The 15613-nt window shown below is 37.2% G+C and overlaps 1 protein-coding gene across 21 annotated transcripts in view; it reads left to right on the top strand.

The window, feature by feature from the left end:
* Positions 1 to 15613, top strand: part of CPEB3 (cytoplasmic polyadenylation element binding protein 3) — a 193781-nt gene that overhangs the window by 109668 nt on the left and 68500 nt on the right. For all 21 annotated transcript variants that reach the window (XR_014309265.1, XM_082721952.1, XM_082721960.1 and 18 more), the window contains 2 exons: positions 6798 to 6965; positions 8671 to 8760. Coding sequence is in view for 20 of the 21 variants with exons in the window: in XM_082721952.1 (XP_082578078.1) it covers positions 6798 to 6965; positions 8671 to 8760 (258 nt within the window). In the remaining variant the exon portion in view is untranslated. The remainder of the gene's footprint in view (positions 1 to 6797; positions 6966 to 8670; positions 8761 to 15613) is intronic.

Below are 15613 nucleotides of genomic sequence, written 5' to 3'. Positions count from 1 at the left end.
GAAATCTATGAATGTTTTAAAGTACAGTCAAATGATCAGATTTATGTTTTTAAAAGAAGACTCTGGCTACTACTGTTTAAAGTGAAGCGAGAGGGGCGCCTGGGTGGCTCAGGTCATGATCCCAGGGTCCTGGGATTGAGCCCCACGTTGGGCTCTCTGCTCAGCGGGGACCCTGCTTTCTCCTCTCTCTCTGCCTGCTTCTCTGCCTACTTGTGATCCCTGTCTATCAAATAAATAAATGAAGTCTTTTAAAAAAAATAAATGAAGTGAGAAGAGAAGTGGGCTGTCTACTTCAGAAAGAAGGTAGCAGTAGTCTAGGCAAGAGATGGTGTTTTAGCATAGAGTAATGGCAATAGAGAAAGAAAATGAACAAGTGGAAAATATATCCTAGAGGATAGAATGAACCTTTTTTAATGGAATTGAATGTGAGAAGTAAATAAGAAGGAAGACTCAAAAATGATGTTCAGCTTCTAGCTTGAGCAGTTGGGTGAATTGTGATGCCACGTATTGAAATGGGACTGGGAGAGAATATGTTCAAGGTGGATGTCAAGAGTTCATTTAAAAACACATTAAGTTTGTGATGTCTAAGAGATTCCCGCATAGTAATGCCACATAAGATGCACTTTAATATTTGTATATTAAGGTTTAATGAAAGATTTTTGTGTAATAAAAGGAATTCTGCTCCCAGAGATTTGAAAACCGTTCATCTAGTTCAAATCTCTCATTATGTAAATGAGACTCAGATGTGTGAGATGTTTTGTCCAGGGTTACATAGTAAAGCTGGGACCTGACTGTCCTGATTTTCAGGCAGTTTTTTTTTTTTTCCTTAGGGAAGTCATGCCTCATAAACCATTAAAAACACAAACAAACAAAAGCCCCGAAATTCCTGAAGCAACTAATTTCTGAGCTACTTGCAAAAACTGATTTGAAAATGGTCAGGCTTGGAATGGAAGTACTGGGCCAGAAGTATGCTGGAACTACTGGATTGACCACAGAGTCTTTGGTGGGAGTTTAGAGGGGTGACCTGAGCCACTTTGGCACCCCATCATGGCCATTGGGCTTTTGTTTCCCCATCATAAGCTGCAGGAAAGGGAGCCTCCTAAGTAAGCAAGAGTTTTGAATAAGACTTTGTCCTAAGCTCATGCTTTGTGGGTTTCTTATTTTGCACTTTCTTTACAAGGCTCTTATCTCTTACAGAGCATTCAGCATAGCTTTAAGTTATTCTACATTCAGAGATTATTTTTTCAATTACTGCACCAAAAAAACTACATTCTGGTTATTAATTGAAAATAGATATCACAAACCAGACCACTGGTGGAAGGGAAAGCCAAATGGCCAAACTGAAGCTGTTGGGAAGTATTCTCCTGCTTCTCTTGAAATACTCAATATTTCACATGAAAGTTTAGATTCTAAAGCATACTAATATGCGAGGTATATAAGAATTTAATTTTGGGGAAGTAACATGGCTTATTTAAAATGTTTTGGTCCTGGGTGATTTTTTTATTAAAGAAAAGTAGTATGTCAGAGAGATGCTGGCTAGTGAAATAGCGTGCCTCATGGGACACAGTTTGGGTGTAGCCTCATCAAGTTTCAGTTTCTAGTAACATATGTGGGAACTAAAATTTTACTAGTCTTCCCAGTGATGATTTGTCCGGGGGGGGAATTGATTTATACCAACCAAATGAATGCACAGATACTAACCTCATGAGGAACCCTGGACAAACCAGAATACCAATGTTTTAATTTAAGCAGATGAAAGTAACAGAAGACAGTTTTAGTGGCTGATTATTTGTCTGCTATTTAAGGAGTCACAGTGGTACCTCTTCACAGTGGCAAGGTACTAAATTAATTACTAGAACAATCCTTTAGGAGCTTATAATTAGAGCATAAGGAAATAGGTGGTTTTCAGGCTATGGAAACATCAAATGAACCATTCTGTCCACAGAGGAGTAATCTTACCAGTATGATAAAATTCTCTTAACTTTTTTTGGTCTACACTTCTGTCTTTTAAACGCTTCCTACAGACTAACTTTTTGTTCCATCAGCACTTAAGGCAGTCTTATTACGGTATGGTTGACTAGATCATAGATTTTACATTCTGTTCTTTAACTTGACTGAACTTGGATGTTTCCCAGGGCTCCATATACTTCACATAATATCACTTTCAGTGGATGCCTGCTATAGACAGTTAATCTCCATTTTAGTTGCTCTTAAACTTGAATGTAAGGATCACTGGGGAAATTTATTAAAAGTGCAGATTTTCAAATTTGAACCCCATGCATTCAGATTAAGTAGATCTGGGGATTGGACTCTGAGACCTATAGTCTTTGTTTGTTTGGTTTGTCTTTTTTTATGTTGCCTACGATCTCAAAGAGGTTTTGACTCAAGAATGCCTGTCTTGGGGTGCCTGGGTGGCTCAGTGGGTTAAAGCCTCTGCCTTCTGCTCAGGTCATGATCCCAGGGTCCTGGGATCAAGTCTCACATCGGGCTCTCTGCTCAGCAAGGAGCCTACTTCTCCCCCCTCCCCTGCCTGCCTCTCTTCCTACTTGTGATCTCTGTCTGTCAAATAAATAAAATCTTTTAAATTAAAAAAAAAAAGAATGCCTGTCTTACTGCCTCTTTTTTTTAAAAAAAATATTTCATTTACTAATTTGACAGAGAGAGAGAGAGCACAGGTAGGGGGAGTGGCAGAGGGAGAGGGAGAAGCAGGCTCCCCAACAAGTAGGGAGCCTGACATGGGGCTTGATCTCAGGACCCTGGAATCATGACCCAGCCAAAGGTAGATGCCTAATGGACTGAGCCATCCAGGCACCTCCCCCTACCCCTTAGTCTTAGTTTTTATCCACAGAGAAAACATCATGTATGTATGGATTCTTTGCAGTTTCACTTCCTAGGGCAACTTAATTACTAAAGTCTATGGTACTCTAAATACTATTAATAAGAGGTTTGGTTTTAAAACCTTGGCAAGTTTCTTAAGTACCCATAACCAATTTTTAAAACTGTCCAAATTTTTACATTTAACTCTAGCTTTTATTTTCTTTGTCAGAATATTCTGGGAAGCTGTGGTTATATTGGTCATGCACAAAGAAAGTTCTCTTTGTTCTGGAACATCTTGAATATCTACTTCTCCTCCTTCACCACACTTGTTCAAGATTTCCTCATCACTTGTCTGGACAGTCCCAAATTTCTACAGACTCTCACTCTATCTCCTCTTTCCCTGGGTGCAAATTGCTGGTGAAAGTGATGGTAGCTATTGTAGGATGTGAGGTAGAGGGAATCACATGGTCATAGGCATCTCAGAAAAGTCATTCTGACAGGATGGAAGATGAATTAGATGGGAGTATCAGTCTCCAGAAAGTGAGAGTTTTTTTTTTTTTTTAAAGCTAGTATTAGAAGGAAATATTGACTTGGAACATGGGGAAATTCCCTATTGCTTTTGTAATATAAAGTATAGAATATAATGTTTGACACATAGAAGCAATAGAAAAGGTCTCAATTTCCTAGGACATGGTTCCTTCTTTTGCCATTCTCACACCTGCGTGCTGTGTTCCAGCATAGACTTGGAACAGTGTGTCTTTGCATGTACTGTTATCCTTTTCTGGATGTTGCCTCACTTTTAATATTTATTGAATACCTTTTCTGGCCCTCATTAGGATGTTAGGATACAGTGGTGAATAAGATTAAATTGGTCCCTGTCCTAATAGAACTTACAATTTAATGGAGCTGGGGAGTGAAATACTACTCCCCACATGATAGTATAATGGCAATTGGAAAAATTGTCAGGGGAAGTGCTGTGAGTGGATAGAAAAAGGAACCTAACCTAATCTAGAAGTTCAGGAAAGTTCTACCTGAGGAAATGACTCTTCAGTTGAGACCTGAAGAATTGGTGGGAATTAATTAGAAAAGTGGGGAGTTGGGAGGAGAGTATTTATTTGGGAGAAGGGGGAAACACCTTGTCCTTGGTACCTGAGGCAAGGAGGAAATATCAGGAAATTCAAAGGAGGTCTGAGTGATTGGAAGTTAGTGAACCGGACAGAAGGAGAGAGGCAACAACTGTGATGCAGGAGACTGCATAAGCCTTATAGAGTGATGTTTTTGTACTTTATTGAAAAAGAGTTTGGTGTTATTGAAGGGTTCTAAGGATGAAGGTGGGGAGTGTGGTTATATGTTCAGATTAATATTTGAAAATGATGACTTGGGCTGATGTGTGGAAAAAGCCTATGGGGTTCAAGATAGAAACCAGTAGACTAAATAGGCTGTCATATAGACTTGTTGGAACCCATTAGTTCAGGGCAGAGATGATGACGATCTGGAACCCAGAATGTTAGGACTGGAGATGGGAGAAATGAATGGATTGAAGAATCACTTCATAGATTGAATTGATAGAAGCTAGTGAGAGAGAAATTAGATGAGGGGTAATAAAGCAAGCAAGCAAGCAAGAGAAAGAAAGAAAGAAAGAAAGAAAGAAAGAAAGAAAGAAAGAAAGAAAGAAAGAAAGAAAGGAAAGAAAAGAAAGAAAGGAGTAAGAGGTGTCAAGGGGGAGTCCTGGATTTCTGGATTGAATTGAGTCAATTCTTTTTTTTTTTTTAATTTTTTATTTTTTATAAACATATATTTTTATCCCCAGGGGTACAGGTCTGTGAATCATTTCTATTGAGATTGAAGGGAATGCTAGAGGACCTGGTTTGGAGGGAAAGGTCAAAGCTGTTTTGAAAGTTCTGTCTCTGTGGATTCTTGTTCTTTACCTTAGAAACCCCAGCCCCACAAGATTCTGTTCAAGATTGCCTTCGTGTGAAATCACTCCAAAGGTCTCCACCACCCACCCCATCTCCCATAGGGCAGTAATAGTGCTCTTGTATCGTCTTCACTTAGTACTTAATTTTTTCTGTCTTATACTTATGCACTTGCCTATCTCTGACCAGACTTGATTTCTTTGTCAAGAACTTTCAAATAATTCATATTAGTTTGGTGATTCTAGAATATAGATAAATATTTCTTCAAGTGTTTTCCACTGAGTTGCATATGTTAACTTTTTTTTTTTTTTTTTTAAATCTTAAATCCAGGTACTGCTGGGTCAATTTATTTTACTGCAGAACTTTTCCCAGCCGTTTATATTCTGATATGGATTGTGAATCTGGGAAGGGCATAAGGTGTGCAGTATTTTCCAATATTATTTAGTTGTCTCCCCACTCCCTGCCCCTAGCAGCCTTTGTTTTCTGAGCATTTCATGTTACTAGTTTGAGGGCAAGAAATGGGGATAGGAGTTTTCTGTGGGAAATGCTGATTTGGGTGTGAGCGTGTCCCAGAGTAAGCACATAATTCACTGAGTGTGGACTCCATGGGAAGCAAATCTGACAGTTGTGCAAGTACATCTCTGGATGTCTTTGGGAAAGTCATTTTGCCTATAGTTGCTGCAACTCTATTTGTTTTACCCCCAGTGATCAGAACAGACTTCACAGGATGAGAATTTACTGCCTATTGTTTGTTCCACACCCCCCCCCCACCCCGGCTAAGAAAGCTAGGTGACATGAGGTGACAAATTTTATTCTGTTTCTTTGTAGCTAATCTAGGAAGAGCTGAACAATAAATTCTTAGTTCCTTTTATTTGTTAACTCCCAACATCAAAATAGTGCCTTTCTTCTACCACCTGGGTTGTTCATAAAATAAACAGAGTTATATTAGTAGCCATTTTTTGGTAAAAGAAATAAATGTTCAGTATTTTTATAAGGCTATTTATATTCTGTTTTAGAGAGTTGGCTGTAGTGACGCAGAAACTAGGTTTCAGGGAAATACAGACAGGATAGACTAAATGGGGAAGACACTGTTCTTTTTTTGAAGAGTGTATGAATATATTTTAAAGGGGAATTATTCTTTTTTTCAAAAGTTAGCGTATTCAAGATGGTTCATTTTTAGAGTGTAACCTAATGGAAAGTTTTACCAGGAACTCACTGACTCAAACAGGAAATATATTTGCTTTAAACTTAGATTTTATTTTGTAATGCCGGATGGCGTTATTGTGTTATGTTTATTAACAGACTCTAACTGCTGGCATCTTTCGTACAGTCATGTGGAATGGGTAGATGCTTTTGCTGTATAAACTCTATTTGGCTATAGAGTTGACAATGAAAATAATTTTTTGAGTGATACAAAATACTGCCTAGATTAGTAGGGTAAAAAATGTCATAACCACATCTGCATCTGTACTCCCACACCTTAATTTGTGTCTTCTCATTTACTTGTGCCATCTGTGATTACTGCAGATGTTTATTCCTAAATTGGATCAGTTCGGAGTGGCAGGGAAAAATTGATTATCTTTAGTCCTTCTATCAGAGAGGCGATCAGCCTTTGTTATCAGTGTAATATTCCCTCTGCAGCCAGCCTGGACCTTTGAGCAAATAAAATAAAGAATAAAGATTACTTTTGAATAAAGATTCAGATTACTGAATAAAGATTACTTTTCCATTTATTTTAAGAAATGTCTGGGGAAAGGAAAAATAGCTGCTGAATACTCTTAGTGGCAGTGATAGGAACTCTCTGCGTAAAAGGTGGTGATTTTTAGCTGCGGAAGCAGCTGTAATTTTAGATTCTTCCTCCTGACTATCAGTCCATTTATTTCTGTGCTATGCATACCTTTACACAAAAATGATGGCATTGTCTAGGCTCAGCAATCTGCAGTTGCTTACCCTATTGTAAAAGTCACAGTTCAGGATACATCTTTTCTACACTTTAGTTCCTAATAAAGCATTTGTTGTCCAAGAAAATAATTTTAACTCTAGAAACTTCCACGTTTGTTTCAGGTCGGTCTTCTCTCTTTCCCTTTGAAGATGCCTTCCTGGACGACAGTCACGGCGATCAATCCTTGTCATCTGGCTTAAGTTCTCCCACTCGCTGTCAAAACGGAGAACGCGTAGAACGTTACTCTAGAAAGGTGTTTGTTGGAGGCCTTCCTCCTGATATTGATGAAGGTACGATGCATTCATTAAGGACTTATAAAGGCCAGGTTTGTTCTTTGTGTGATTTGACCGTGCTTCTCCTCTCCAAGCAGTTTGGGACATTCCTGTTTTTGTGTTTGGAGGATGAAAATATTCAAAAGATGAGGAAGTAATAGATGGTGCATTTCAGGTCTGCTCTTGTGTTCATACTGGGCAGCCTCCCAACAGCTTCATGTTTCCCAGTCATTAATTTGGGGATAAACTGTAAAATAATAATGAAAGTTAGTATTTATGAAACTCTCTATATGCCCAAAATTGTGCTAAGTGCTTCACATTATATTATCTCATTTAACCCTTATATTCATCCTTTAAGGCAAATCCTACCAACTCCATTTTATAGATAAGGAAACTGAGGATTAGAGGCAGACAGTTTGTCCAGGGTTATGTAGCTAATGGTGCAGCTGGCATTCAAAATTAGTCCAATTCCAGTGCTTTCAGTCATGTTCATCACTATCCCATCTCATATTTTAATATAGATATCTATTAATTAAAAGCCCCCCTTGCCTTTGAAAGAATAAAGACTAATTAGAATTTTTCTTAATAATGTTTTTGAGATACTGTCAATCCAAAAGTGAGTTTTCAATAATGCCCAAACCCAATCAGCACATAGTGGGTTATCAATAAATATTTGTTGTACAGATGAATGGAGTAAAATTGTGACAGTTAACTTAAGGGGAAAAAACAACAATTCTAATTCTAGTAGGCTATGGAACTTCTATAAAAAATATTGTTAAAACAGTTGTTTTGTCAGCATTGTTCTAGTTGTGACATTTCTTCAACTTATCATGATTTTCTTTTTTCATGATGAGAAAGACATAGTCTAAAAATAGTTTTTTTTAAGACTTAATGCTTTAAAGACTTAATGCTTTAGAGCTAGAGACTCATTTCCCTCCAAACTATTCTTTTACTAGTGTTAATCTCATCTATCAATGGGATTTTTTTTTTAAATACAAAGTTTATATCATGTCTGAGAGGGTAGCAGCTTAATTCTGAGTGAGAGCTAAGTTATAACCTTCTGCTTTGAGTCAGAAGTCAGAAGGAAAAGGTAAATTTATTGAGCTATAACTTTGGAAACATTTTCTTTATAGGAATATGTAATAGGTAAGTATGAAAGAAAGAGATCATTGGTTTTAACTTTTTATCATCAAATAGAATTACCTACTTATTGCTCCTACTCCTCACCAAAAGAATTGTATCTATTTCTAAAATAATCTTATAGATAATCTTAGATTACTAATAATCAAAACCTAATATTAATGATCTTGGATATTTTAGAGATTATTTTACATAAATGAAAGCATACTTTAAATATTTTGCGTACTTTTCCCTTTTTTCTAAAAGCAGAGAACATTTCTATTTTTGGAATCTTTTTTTTTTTTTTAACCCGACAGAGAGGTCACCTTGGTTATGTCAGATTTTTTTCTTCCAAATTCTAATATCAAATTTGTTGGTGGTGAAGAGCAATAAATTATAGTTAGAAACACTATTCTGCATGGTTGAAAGTGAATAACCAAATGTACCCAATAAACAATTGTATTTCACTTAGTAGGTTTGACATCTATAAAAATGCTTTAGAAATAGTTTTCAAAGTATTTTTTAAATAAAAAGACATGCTTTATGCTATTCTGTTTGCAATATTTTCTTTTTCTCTTTCTAACATTGCTTCTTTATTTTGTAGATGAGATCACTGCCAGCTTTCGCAGGTTTGGACCTCTCGTTGTAGACTGGCCTCACAAAGCTGAAAGCAAGTCGTATTTTCCTCCTAAAGGTAATGCATTTAAAATGTCTCCAGTGCTTGCCTGTTGGAGAGCTAGCATGACAGTTCAATAAAAGACAGCCTTTTAATTCTTGAAATAGCAGTTGGAGTTTTTCCCCTAATGAAGAAAATATTTTAATGCTGATCATCTTTTTGTGTCATACTGTTTTCTTTTGGAGACTCTTCCCCCAGGAGAGCACTGATGGTTTCAGGCATCCATTGTACTCACGGTGAGATCCTGTGAGTCCATTGTGAATGAGCCTTGTACTAAATTTTCATCATTTGAGAGAAAAAAATCTAGGGGTTTGAAGAATGTCAGTGATTTGAGAGGAAAAGATTATTTTGTATCAAATCTTATTTGTATCCCACAATCCTGTGGTTTTATAGTTCTTGTAAACTCCAAACTTGGAAAACCTAGTGGCTGAAAAGTGACATTGTATGAAATTACCTTTATTCACCTCTGTATTTTAAGTGACTTAGCTTGCTGAGGGGTGGAGGGCAAACTAGCAAAGAACTCTTCACATGAACTCATCCATTATGTTTGGTAGGCTATTTTGGTAATTTACAAAGACATGAAAATATATTACTTTTTTCATTGTTTGCCATTTCCGCAAAATTCAGGGAATTTTTCTAGTGATGTTAACTCTGAGTAAGTTCCTAGAATCATATAGATGAGTGTTTTGGGTTTTAAAAAGGAAGTTTTCTGGGGCGCCTGAGTGGCTCAGTGGGTTAAGCCTCTGCCTTCGGCTCAGGTCATGATCCCAGGAATCAAGCCCTGAGTTGGGCTCTCTGCTCGGCAGGGAGCCTGCTTCCCTCTCTCTCTCTCTCTGCCTGCCTCTCAGCCTACTTGTGATCTCTGTCTGTCAAATAAATAAATAAAATCTTTAAAGAAATAAAATAAATTTAAAAATAAAAAGCTTTCTTCATGTGTTATATTCTGTAGATATGTTTTAAGGATGTCTTTCATCTCTAAAGAATTGTTTTTTTTGTTATGTATTATCATATAACATTGCTCACCACAAGAAGGTGGAGTTAACATACTTACCCTTCCTGTGCTTTGTACAGGAATGAATTTATGGCTTAACCTGGGAAAGGCAGGTGGCTTCTTCGTATGTCTGATTATTAGGTTTCTTTGACATTATTTCTCCCCAGTCTCTCTATAACCTATGAAAAGAAGTTACTCACTAAATAGAGGCTTTTTGTTTAGTTTTTAGTCATTTCCTTTTTGATCTTCTCCAAAAATTTTTAAAGTTAAAAAATAAAGTTTTATATTAATCAGAAAAGATAAAAACCACCATGTTGATTATTCCACTGAAGGAATGTATTCACAACTTCATAGGACATGTGTGACGCTATGTAAAGACACATGTTTAAACAGTGTTTCTAAGAGTGCTAATAATTTCCTGAGTTGGAGTAGAGTTATTTCAGTGAGTGAAGGATAAAAGGTATCAGGTGGTCATAAAAAATGAAGATAAACATATATAGTTGTGTCCAAAGAAAATGATCTCAAACCTACCTGTATCAGATATAATCACTGTATATATTTTATTAAATTTCCTTCTGCTGTTCTCTTTATGAATACGAACATTTACATGAAATTTTGCATTTTACATAAATGGGATCACACTGTATGTGTTGTTCAGTAACCTTCATTTCCCCTCCGCCATGTCAACATCTTGCTATAAGAGACCTACATAATTTTAATGACCTTATTTTATTTAATCTGTCCTACTGATGGACTCTTAAGTTGCTTCCAGCTGTTGCCTCTCATGGGTAATGCTTCAGTGAATATCCTTGTGCCTTCATCTTTTTGTTCTTTGTCATGACCTCTTAGGGTGAATTTCCAGAAGTGAGGTACATATTTATACAGATTGCAAAGCTTCCCTTAAGAAAGGTCATTTACGTTTATGTTCCCACCAGTAATATCTGATTTGTAAACCAGTTTTATTGAGTCTGAGGAAATGACTCCTTTTCAATCTTTGCCAGTCTGATGGTTTAAATAACATCCCCTTTTCCTTTTTTTGGCATTCTTTTCTCTTTACTTGCCTTTGAATGTATTTTACTTTTTTAGATTGACTTTTCATTTCTGTCTGACTTCATATCGAAGTAATGCACAAGAAGAGATCCAGTTTTCTTTTTCCAAGTAGCATGCCAGTTATCTCAATAGTCATTTATTGACTAATACAGTTTTTCTTCATCAATTTGGATCATTAGAAATAAGTATAAGAGGGGGCACCTGGGTGGCTCAGAGGGTTAAAGCCTCTGCCTTCGGCTCAGGTCATGATCCCAGGTTCTGGAATCAAGCCTCTCATCGGACTCTCTCCTTGGCGGAGGAGTCTGCTTCCTCCTCTCTCTCTCTGCCTGCCTCTCTGCCTACTTGTGATTTCTCTCTGTCGAATAAGTAAATAAAATCTTTAAAAAAAAAAAAAGAAGTAAGTATAAGAAAGAAAAATAAGTGTTGGTTGGAAGGTTAACTCTTCTGTTTCTCTGTGGAGTGCACAAGTTTCTCTGGAACAGCTCTGTCCAGAATGATAGCTACTAGCCACATGTAGCTAATGAGCATTTGAAATGTGACTAATTTAAATTGAGATATGCTATAAGTATAAATTATACACTGGATTTCGAAGACATAGTTTTAGAAAAAGGTAAAATATCTCACTAGTACTTTTGTTTTCATGTTAGATTGGTAATTTTGTGGTATATTGAACGAAAATGCATTAAAATGAACTTCACCTGTTTCTTTTAATCTTTAAGACGTAGGTATTAGAAAAATTTTGTCTGCTTTTTTGTGTACTTTTTTGTTTCTGAAAATTTTAAGATACATATGACTCATCTTTCTATTGGAAAGCACTTCGAGAATGAGAATCTGCAAACTACCTGTTTTTATACGGACTGTAAGCTAAGGATGGTTTTTATATTTTTAAAAGTTGTAAAAATACACATGCAAGAAGAATATGTAGCAGAGACTATATGTGATCCTCAAATCCCTTTGCAGAAAGTTTGTTGCCTCCTGCTTTAAAATAGTCTTTTGAGCTACTCATGTAGCTTCTGAGACATCCATTGACAAAGGAGGCAGTTTATTTTAGAGGAAGTCTATATGTTTGCTAGACCTAGGTAATTCTTAAGTTTGTTTTTCAATGGAGTCAAATGCTTCCCTGCAACCTTTACCCTATTGATAAATTGTGTCCTGTAAAGTAAAATAGAATAAATTACCATTGTGACATCTGTCTCTCCGTACTTTAAAAGATTATTCATTTCTTTTTATGTCATCTCTTTTCAAATATAGATATTTTCACTTCTCTCAGACGTACCTTATGTCTAATGGTTTCCACATCACCATTTTTTTGGTGATGTTTTATCATGTTTACAATATCCTACTTAAATTTGTTACTAAGAATTTAAAAGAAAACATTTGGTTTGGTATGAGCAGTACGAATTTTAGCAGTTCTGTTAACTCCATGGTTTTTGGTGCCATTCCTATATAACAGCATAATAATATAAACTGTAGAACATGATGCCTTTATTTTATACCTGAGGTTAAGTGTTGAGAGGGGTCAGTGACAGCAAGGCCAAGAGGAAAATCTGGATGTCCCAATTCTGGTCCACAGGCTTGCATCCTTGCAGAGTGGATTGCCTTCCCTGTGATTAGGGGTTAGGAAGAGAAATAATGATTATACTGTTGACTCCTTTTTGTGTTTTGGCTTTCAGCTAGTCTGAAAGTTGACCTGATTAGGGAGTACCTAAAGAGATTTGGTGTTATTATAAGATTGAAGTAAGTTTTAGAATCCATGCCCATTGCTTTGAATGTTGGGACCATCTAAGGAGTTCACTGCAACTGTTCTGTGCCTTCTTAATAATGCCCCCTTGCTCTGTTTCTACTTTTCCTTAAATTCCTTAGGTTTTAATACAGGTCCACGCCTTCTTGGGAATGCCCTTCATGCTGAGTGAACTTTTCTTTAGGTTACCTTAGATTGGCTATTACCTACAGTTTGTTTGGCTGTCCATTTTGGAACCACTCCCTATTGAGCTGTTTGGCCTTTTTCTCAGAAAGTATATGCCTAATGAAATACACATTCATTCATCTGGCAGGTTTACCTATACAAATATAGGGTAGAGTTTATAAAACCATGACCCTTTCATGGACTGTGCAGAGCTTAAAATCCATGTAGAGAAGCACTGACCAGGCACATCAGTTGTCCCTCTAAGTGTTGTTGGGCCAACACAATGGGAGATAATGGAATCTGGGGCTCTCTCCAGCACAAAGACCACTGGGGTATTTGATCAGGCATTTGAAGATATGCAAAGTCCTGTGGACCAGTTTATCTGTAGGCCACAAGCAGGTGATTGCTCGTTCTGCAGAGCAACACTGAGAACAAGGAAAGGTGGAGGAAGGCTTGGAAGTCGGAATGTGTGTTTTCATAATTTGGTCTCAGACCTCATAACTTATAGTCCTGTGGAGGAAGTAAGAAATTAGTCAACCAGTCAAAAAATAAACATAATTACAAATTGTGATATTTCTGTAAAGGGCAAGTAGAGAGGCAGTATCTCTGAAAAGGGGGCAGTATCTCTAAAAGTATCTCATTTTAGAGTGCGGATATGGAGAAAGCTTTTCTAAGAAGATGGCAGTTAGGCAGATCTGAAAATTGAGGAGTTAGCTAGAGAGTTAAGGAAGCAGGTTCCAAGCAGAGGAGTACCATATGGGAATGACTGAGTATGAAAGGGCTTTAGTACCTTTGAATAAATGAAGTGTGGTTGGAATGTTAGGAGAAAATGATGCAAAAGAATGAGACTTGAAACAATAGGATTTATTTTTCTTCCCTAAATTAATTTCATCCCCCATAGAGGTGGACATGAAGGCATTTGTGTGGTGTTTGTCTTTGGGGTGGTGGAAGAATGGAGTTGGGTCAAGTAGAAATATCAGTTTAAAATACTTTCAAATAGCTATTGATAAAAGTGAAGCAAAGTCTTGCTTTGCGTTTCCTGCATTTAGTTCTTGATGATGAAAAGAAATCCAACTCTAGCCAAACTATTGAGGAAAAGTTTTCCAAGATCATCTTTGCATACTTCTTAGTTCTGGAATAGCAGAGTTGCAATTGTGAGGTTTAGAAAGAGGTTCTTCCAAGTCTTAGGACATGAGCCCAAACCCACATTCATACAGAATAGTAATCAATGTCACTTATGTTTATAATAGCTTGGGTACAGGGGGTGCCTGGGTGGCTCAGTCGGTTAAGCTTCTGCCTTCAGCTCAGATCATGATCCTGGGGTCCTGGGATCCAGCCCCACATCGGGCTCCCTGCTCAGTGGGGAGCCTGCTTCTTCCTCTCCCTCTATGTGCACTCATTGTGCTTGTGCGCACTCTCTCTCTCTCTCTGTCAAATAAATAAATAAATAATTTTTAAAAATAGCTTGGATGCAGGTAATTTAAGATAGTTATTGAAAAAAGATGGTGAGAGAACAGAATAAATGCAGAGGGCTGAGGTCCTGATGCAAGTGATGATGCAGCATTGGGAATATCAATCCATCCAATGTTTGTTCCTTGTCCATCTGTTAAAGAGTCCATTTTTGGCCTTTTGGGGGATCTAGAGAAGCTTACCATTCTTGTTTTTGAGAAGGTTGCAGTTTGCAGTTCTTGGAGGAGACCTGGAAATAACAGATGTGAAATGCTAAGTAATGGTAAAGAGCTTGGGTTCTGGAACTAGACGTGCTGAGCTCCTCCACCTATTGTATGACCTTGGGCTTATTGTTTAACCTTACTGTGCCTTCGTTTCATCATCTGCAGAAGAAGGATCATGATAGTACCTACTTCAGAAGGTCATGATGAGAATTAAAACAAGTACGTAAGTTCATGTGGGGTGATTAAAGCAGTCCCTGCATACAGTAGATATTCTGAATGATACTGTTATTTTTATTAAAATACAGATCAACTTATGCTTAATGACAAGTGAGCAAAAAATATTCTGTGCAGGCAGAAGAGGAACAGATTGCTGTGGGCTATGTAAGACCTTGATCTTCAAAACTGGGCAGGAAAAGAATAGGCAGAAATTGCAGGAGGCTAGAGTTAGGATAATTAAGATGGCTAACCTTTACTAAGAGCTACCATCAGCCAGGCATTGGGATACTGTTTTCTAAATCATATTTATTCTTCCCAACTGCACAAGGTAGATAGACACCTTTAGTATTCCCATTTTTATACAGAAGAAGAAACAGATTTAGAGGAGGGCTATTTGTCCATGGTCATGTATTAAATGGTAGAGCTGGGATTTGAGCCTGAACTGGCTGGCCTCAGAATCCAAGGCCCTTAAATATAGCACTCTACTAGTCTCATTTTGGAGTAAGGATGGCCCAGAGGTGGGCAGCGTGCTTAATTAAGGCAGGATTATGTGGTAGCCTGACGGCCAAGCCTCCCACCAAGGCCAAGTAAACAGTGATCAAGAAGAAAGGCTCTGGAGCAAGCTGTCTGGGTTGGATTTCCTGTTCCACTACTTACCATATGTGTATCCCTGAGCTGATTATTTTCCCAAATCTCTATTTTTTAATCTACAAAATGGAAACAATATAGTGTCTAATTCTAGTTTGTTAGGATTAAATAAGAAAATGTATAGAGAATACTTTCATAGTACCTAGATATCTTTAAAGCCTTTTTTTTTTTTTAAGCAGGGGAGAGGTGATTGAGGTTTTTATACTTGATTTTGTTGTTTTAGCCAGAGTTAGAAAAATTATTTAGGAATTTTCTGTAATCCAGTTTATAAGCAGTAATAAGGACCACAAAGACCTAAGATATTAGCATTGAGATTTTACTAGACCAGAGGCAGTAATAGAACAGTAGTTCTAAACGAGTAGATCATGATGATGGTAGACTTTGATG

Source organism: Mustela nivalis, assembly GCF_964662115.1.
Source record: "Mustela nivalis genome assembly, chromosome: 2".
Lineage (NCBI taxonomy): Eukaryota > Metazoa > Chordata > Mammalia > Carnivora > Mustelidae > Mustela > Mustela nivalis.
The sequence above is the reverse complement of the archived record's forward strand: the minus strand, read 5'-3'. Positions and strand labels throughout refer to the sequence as shown.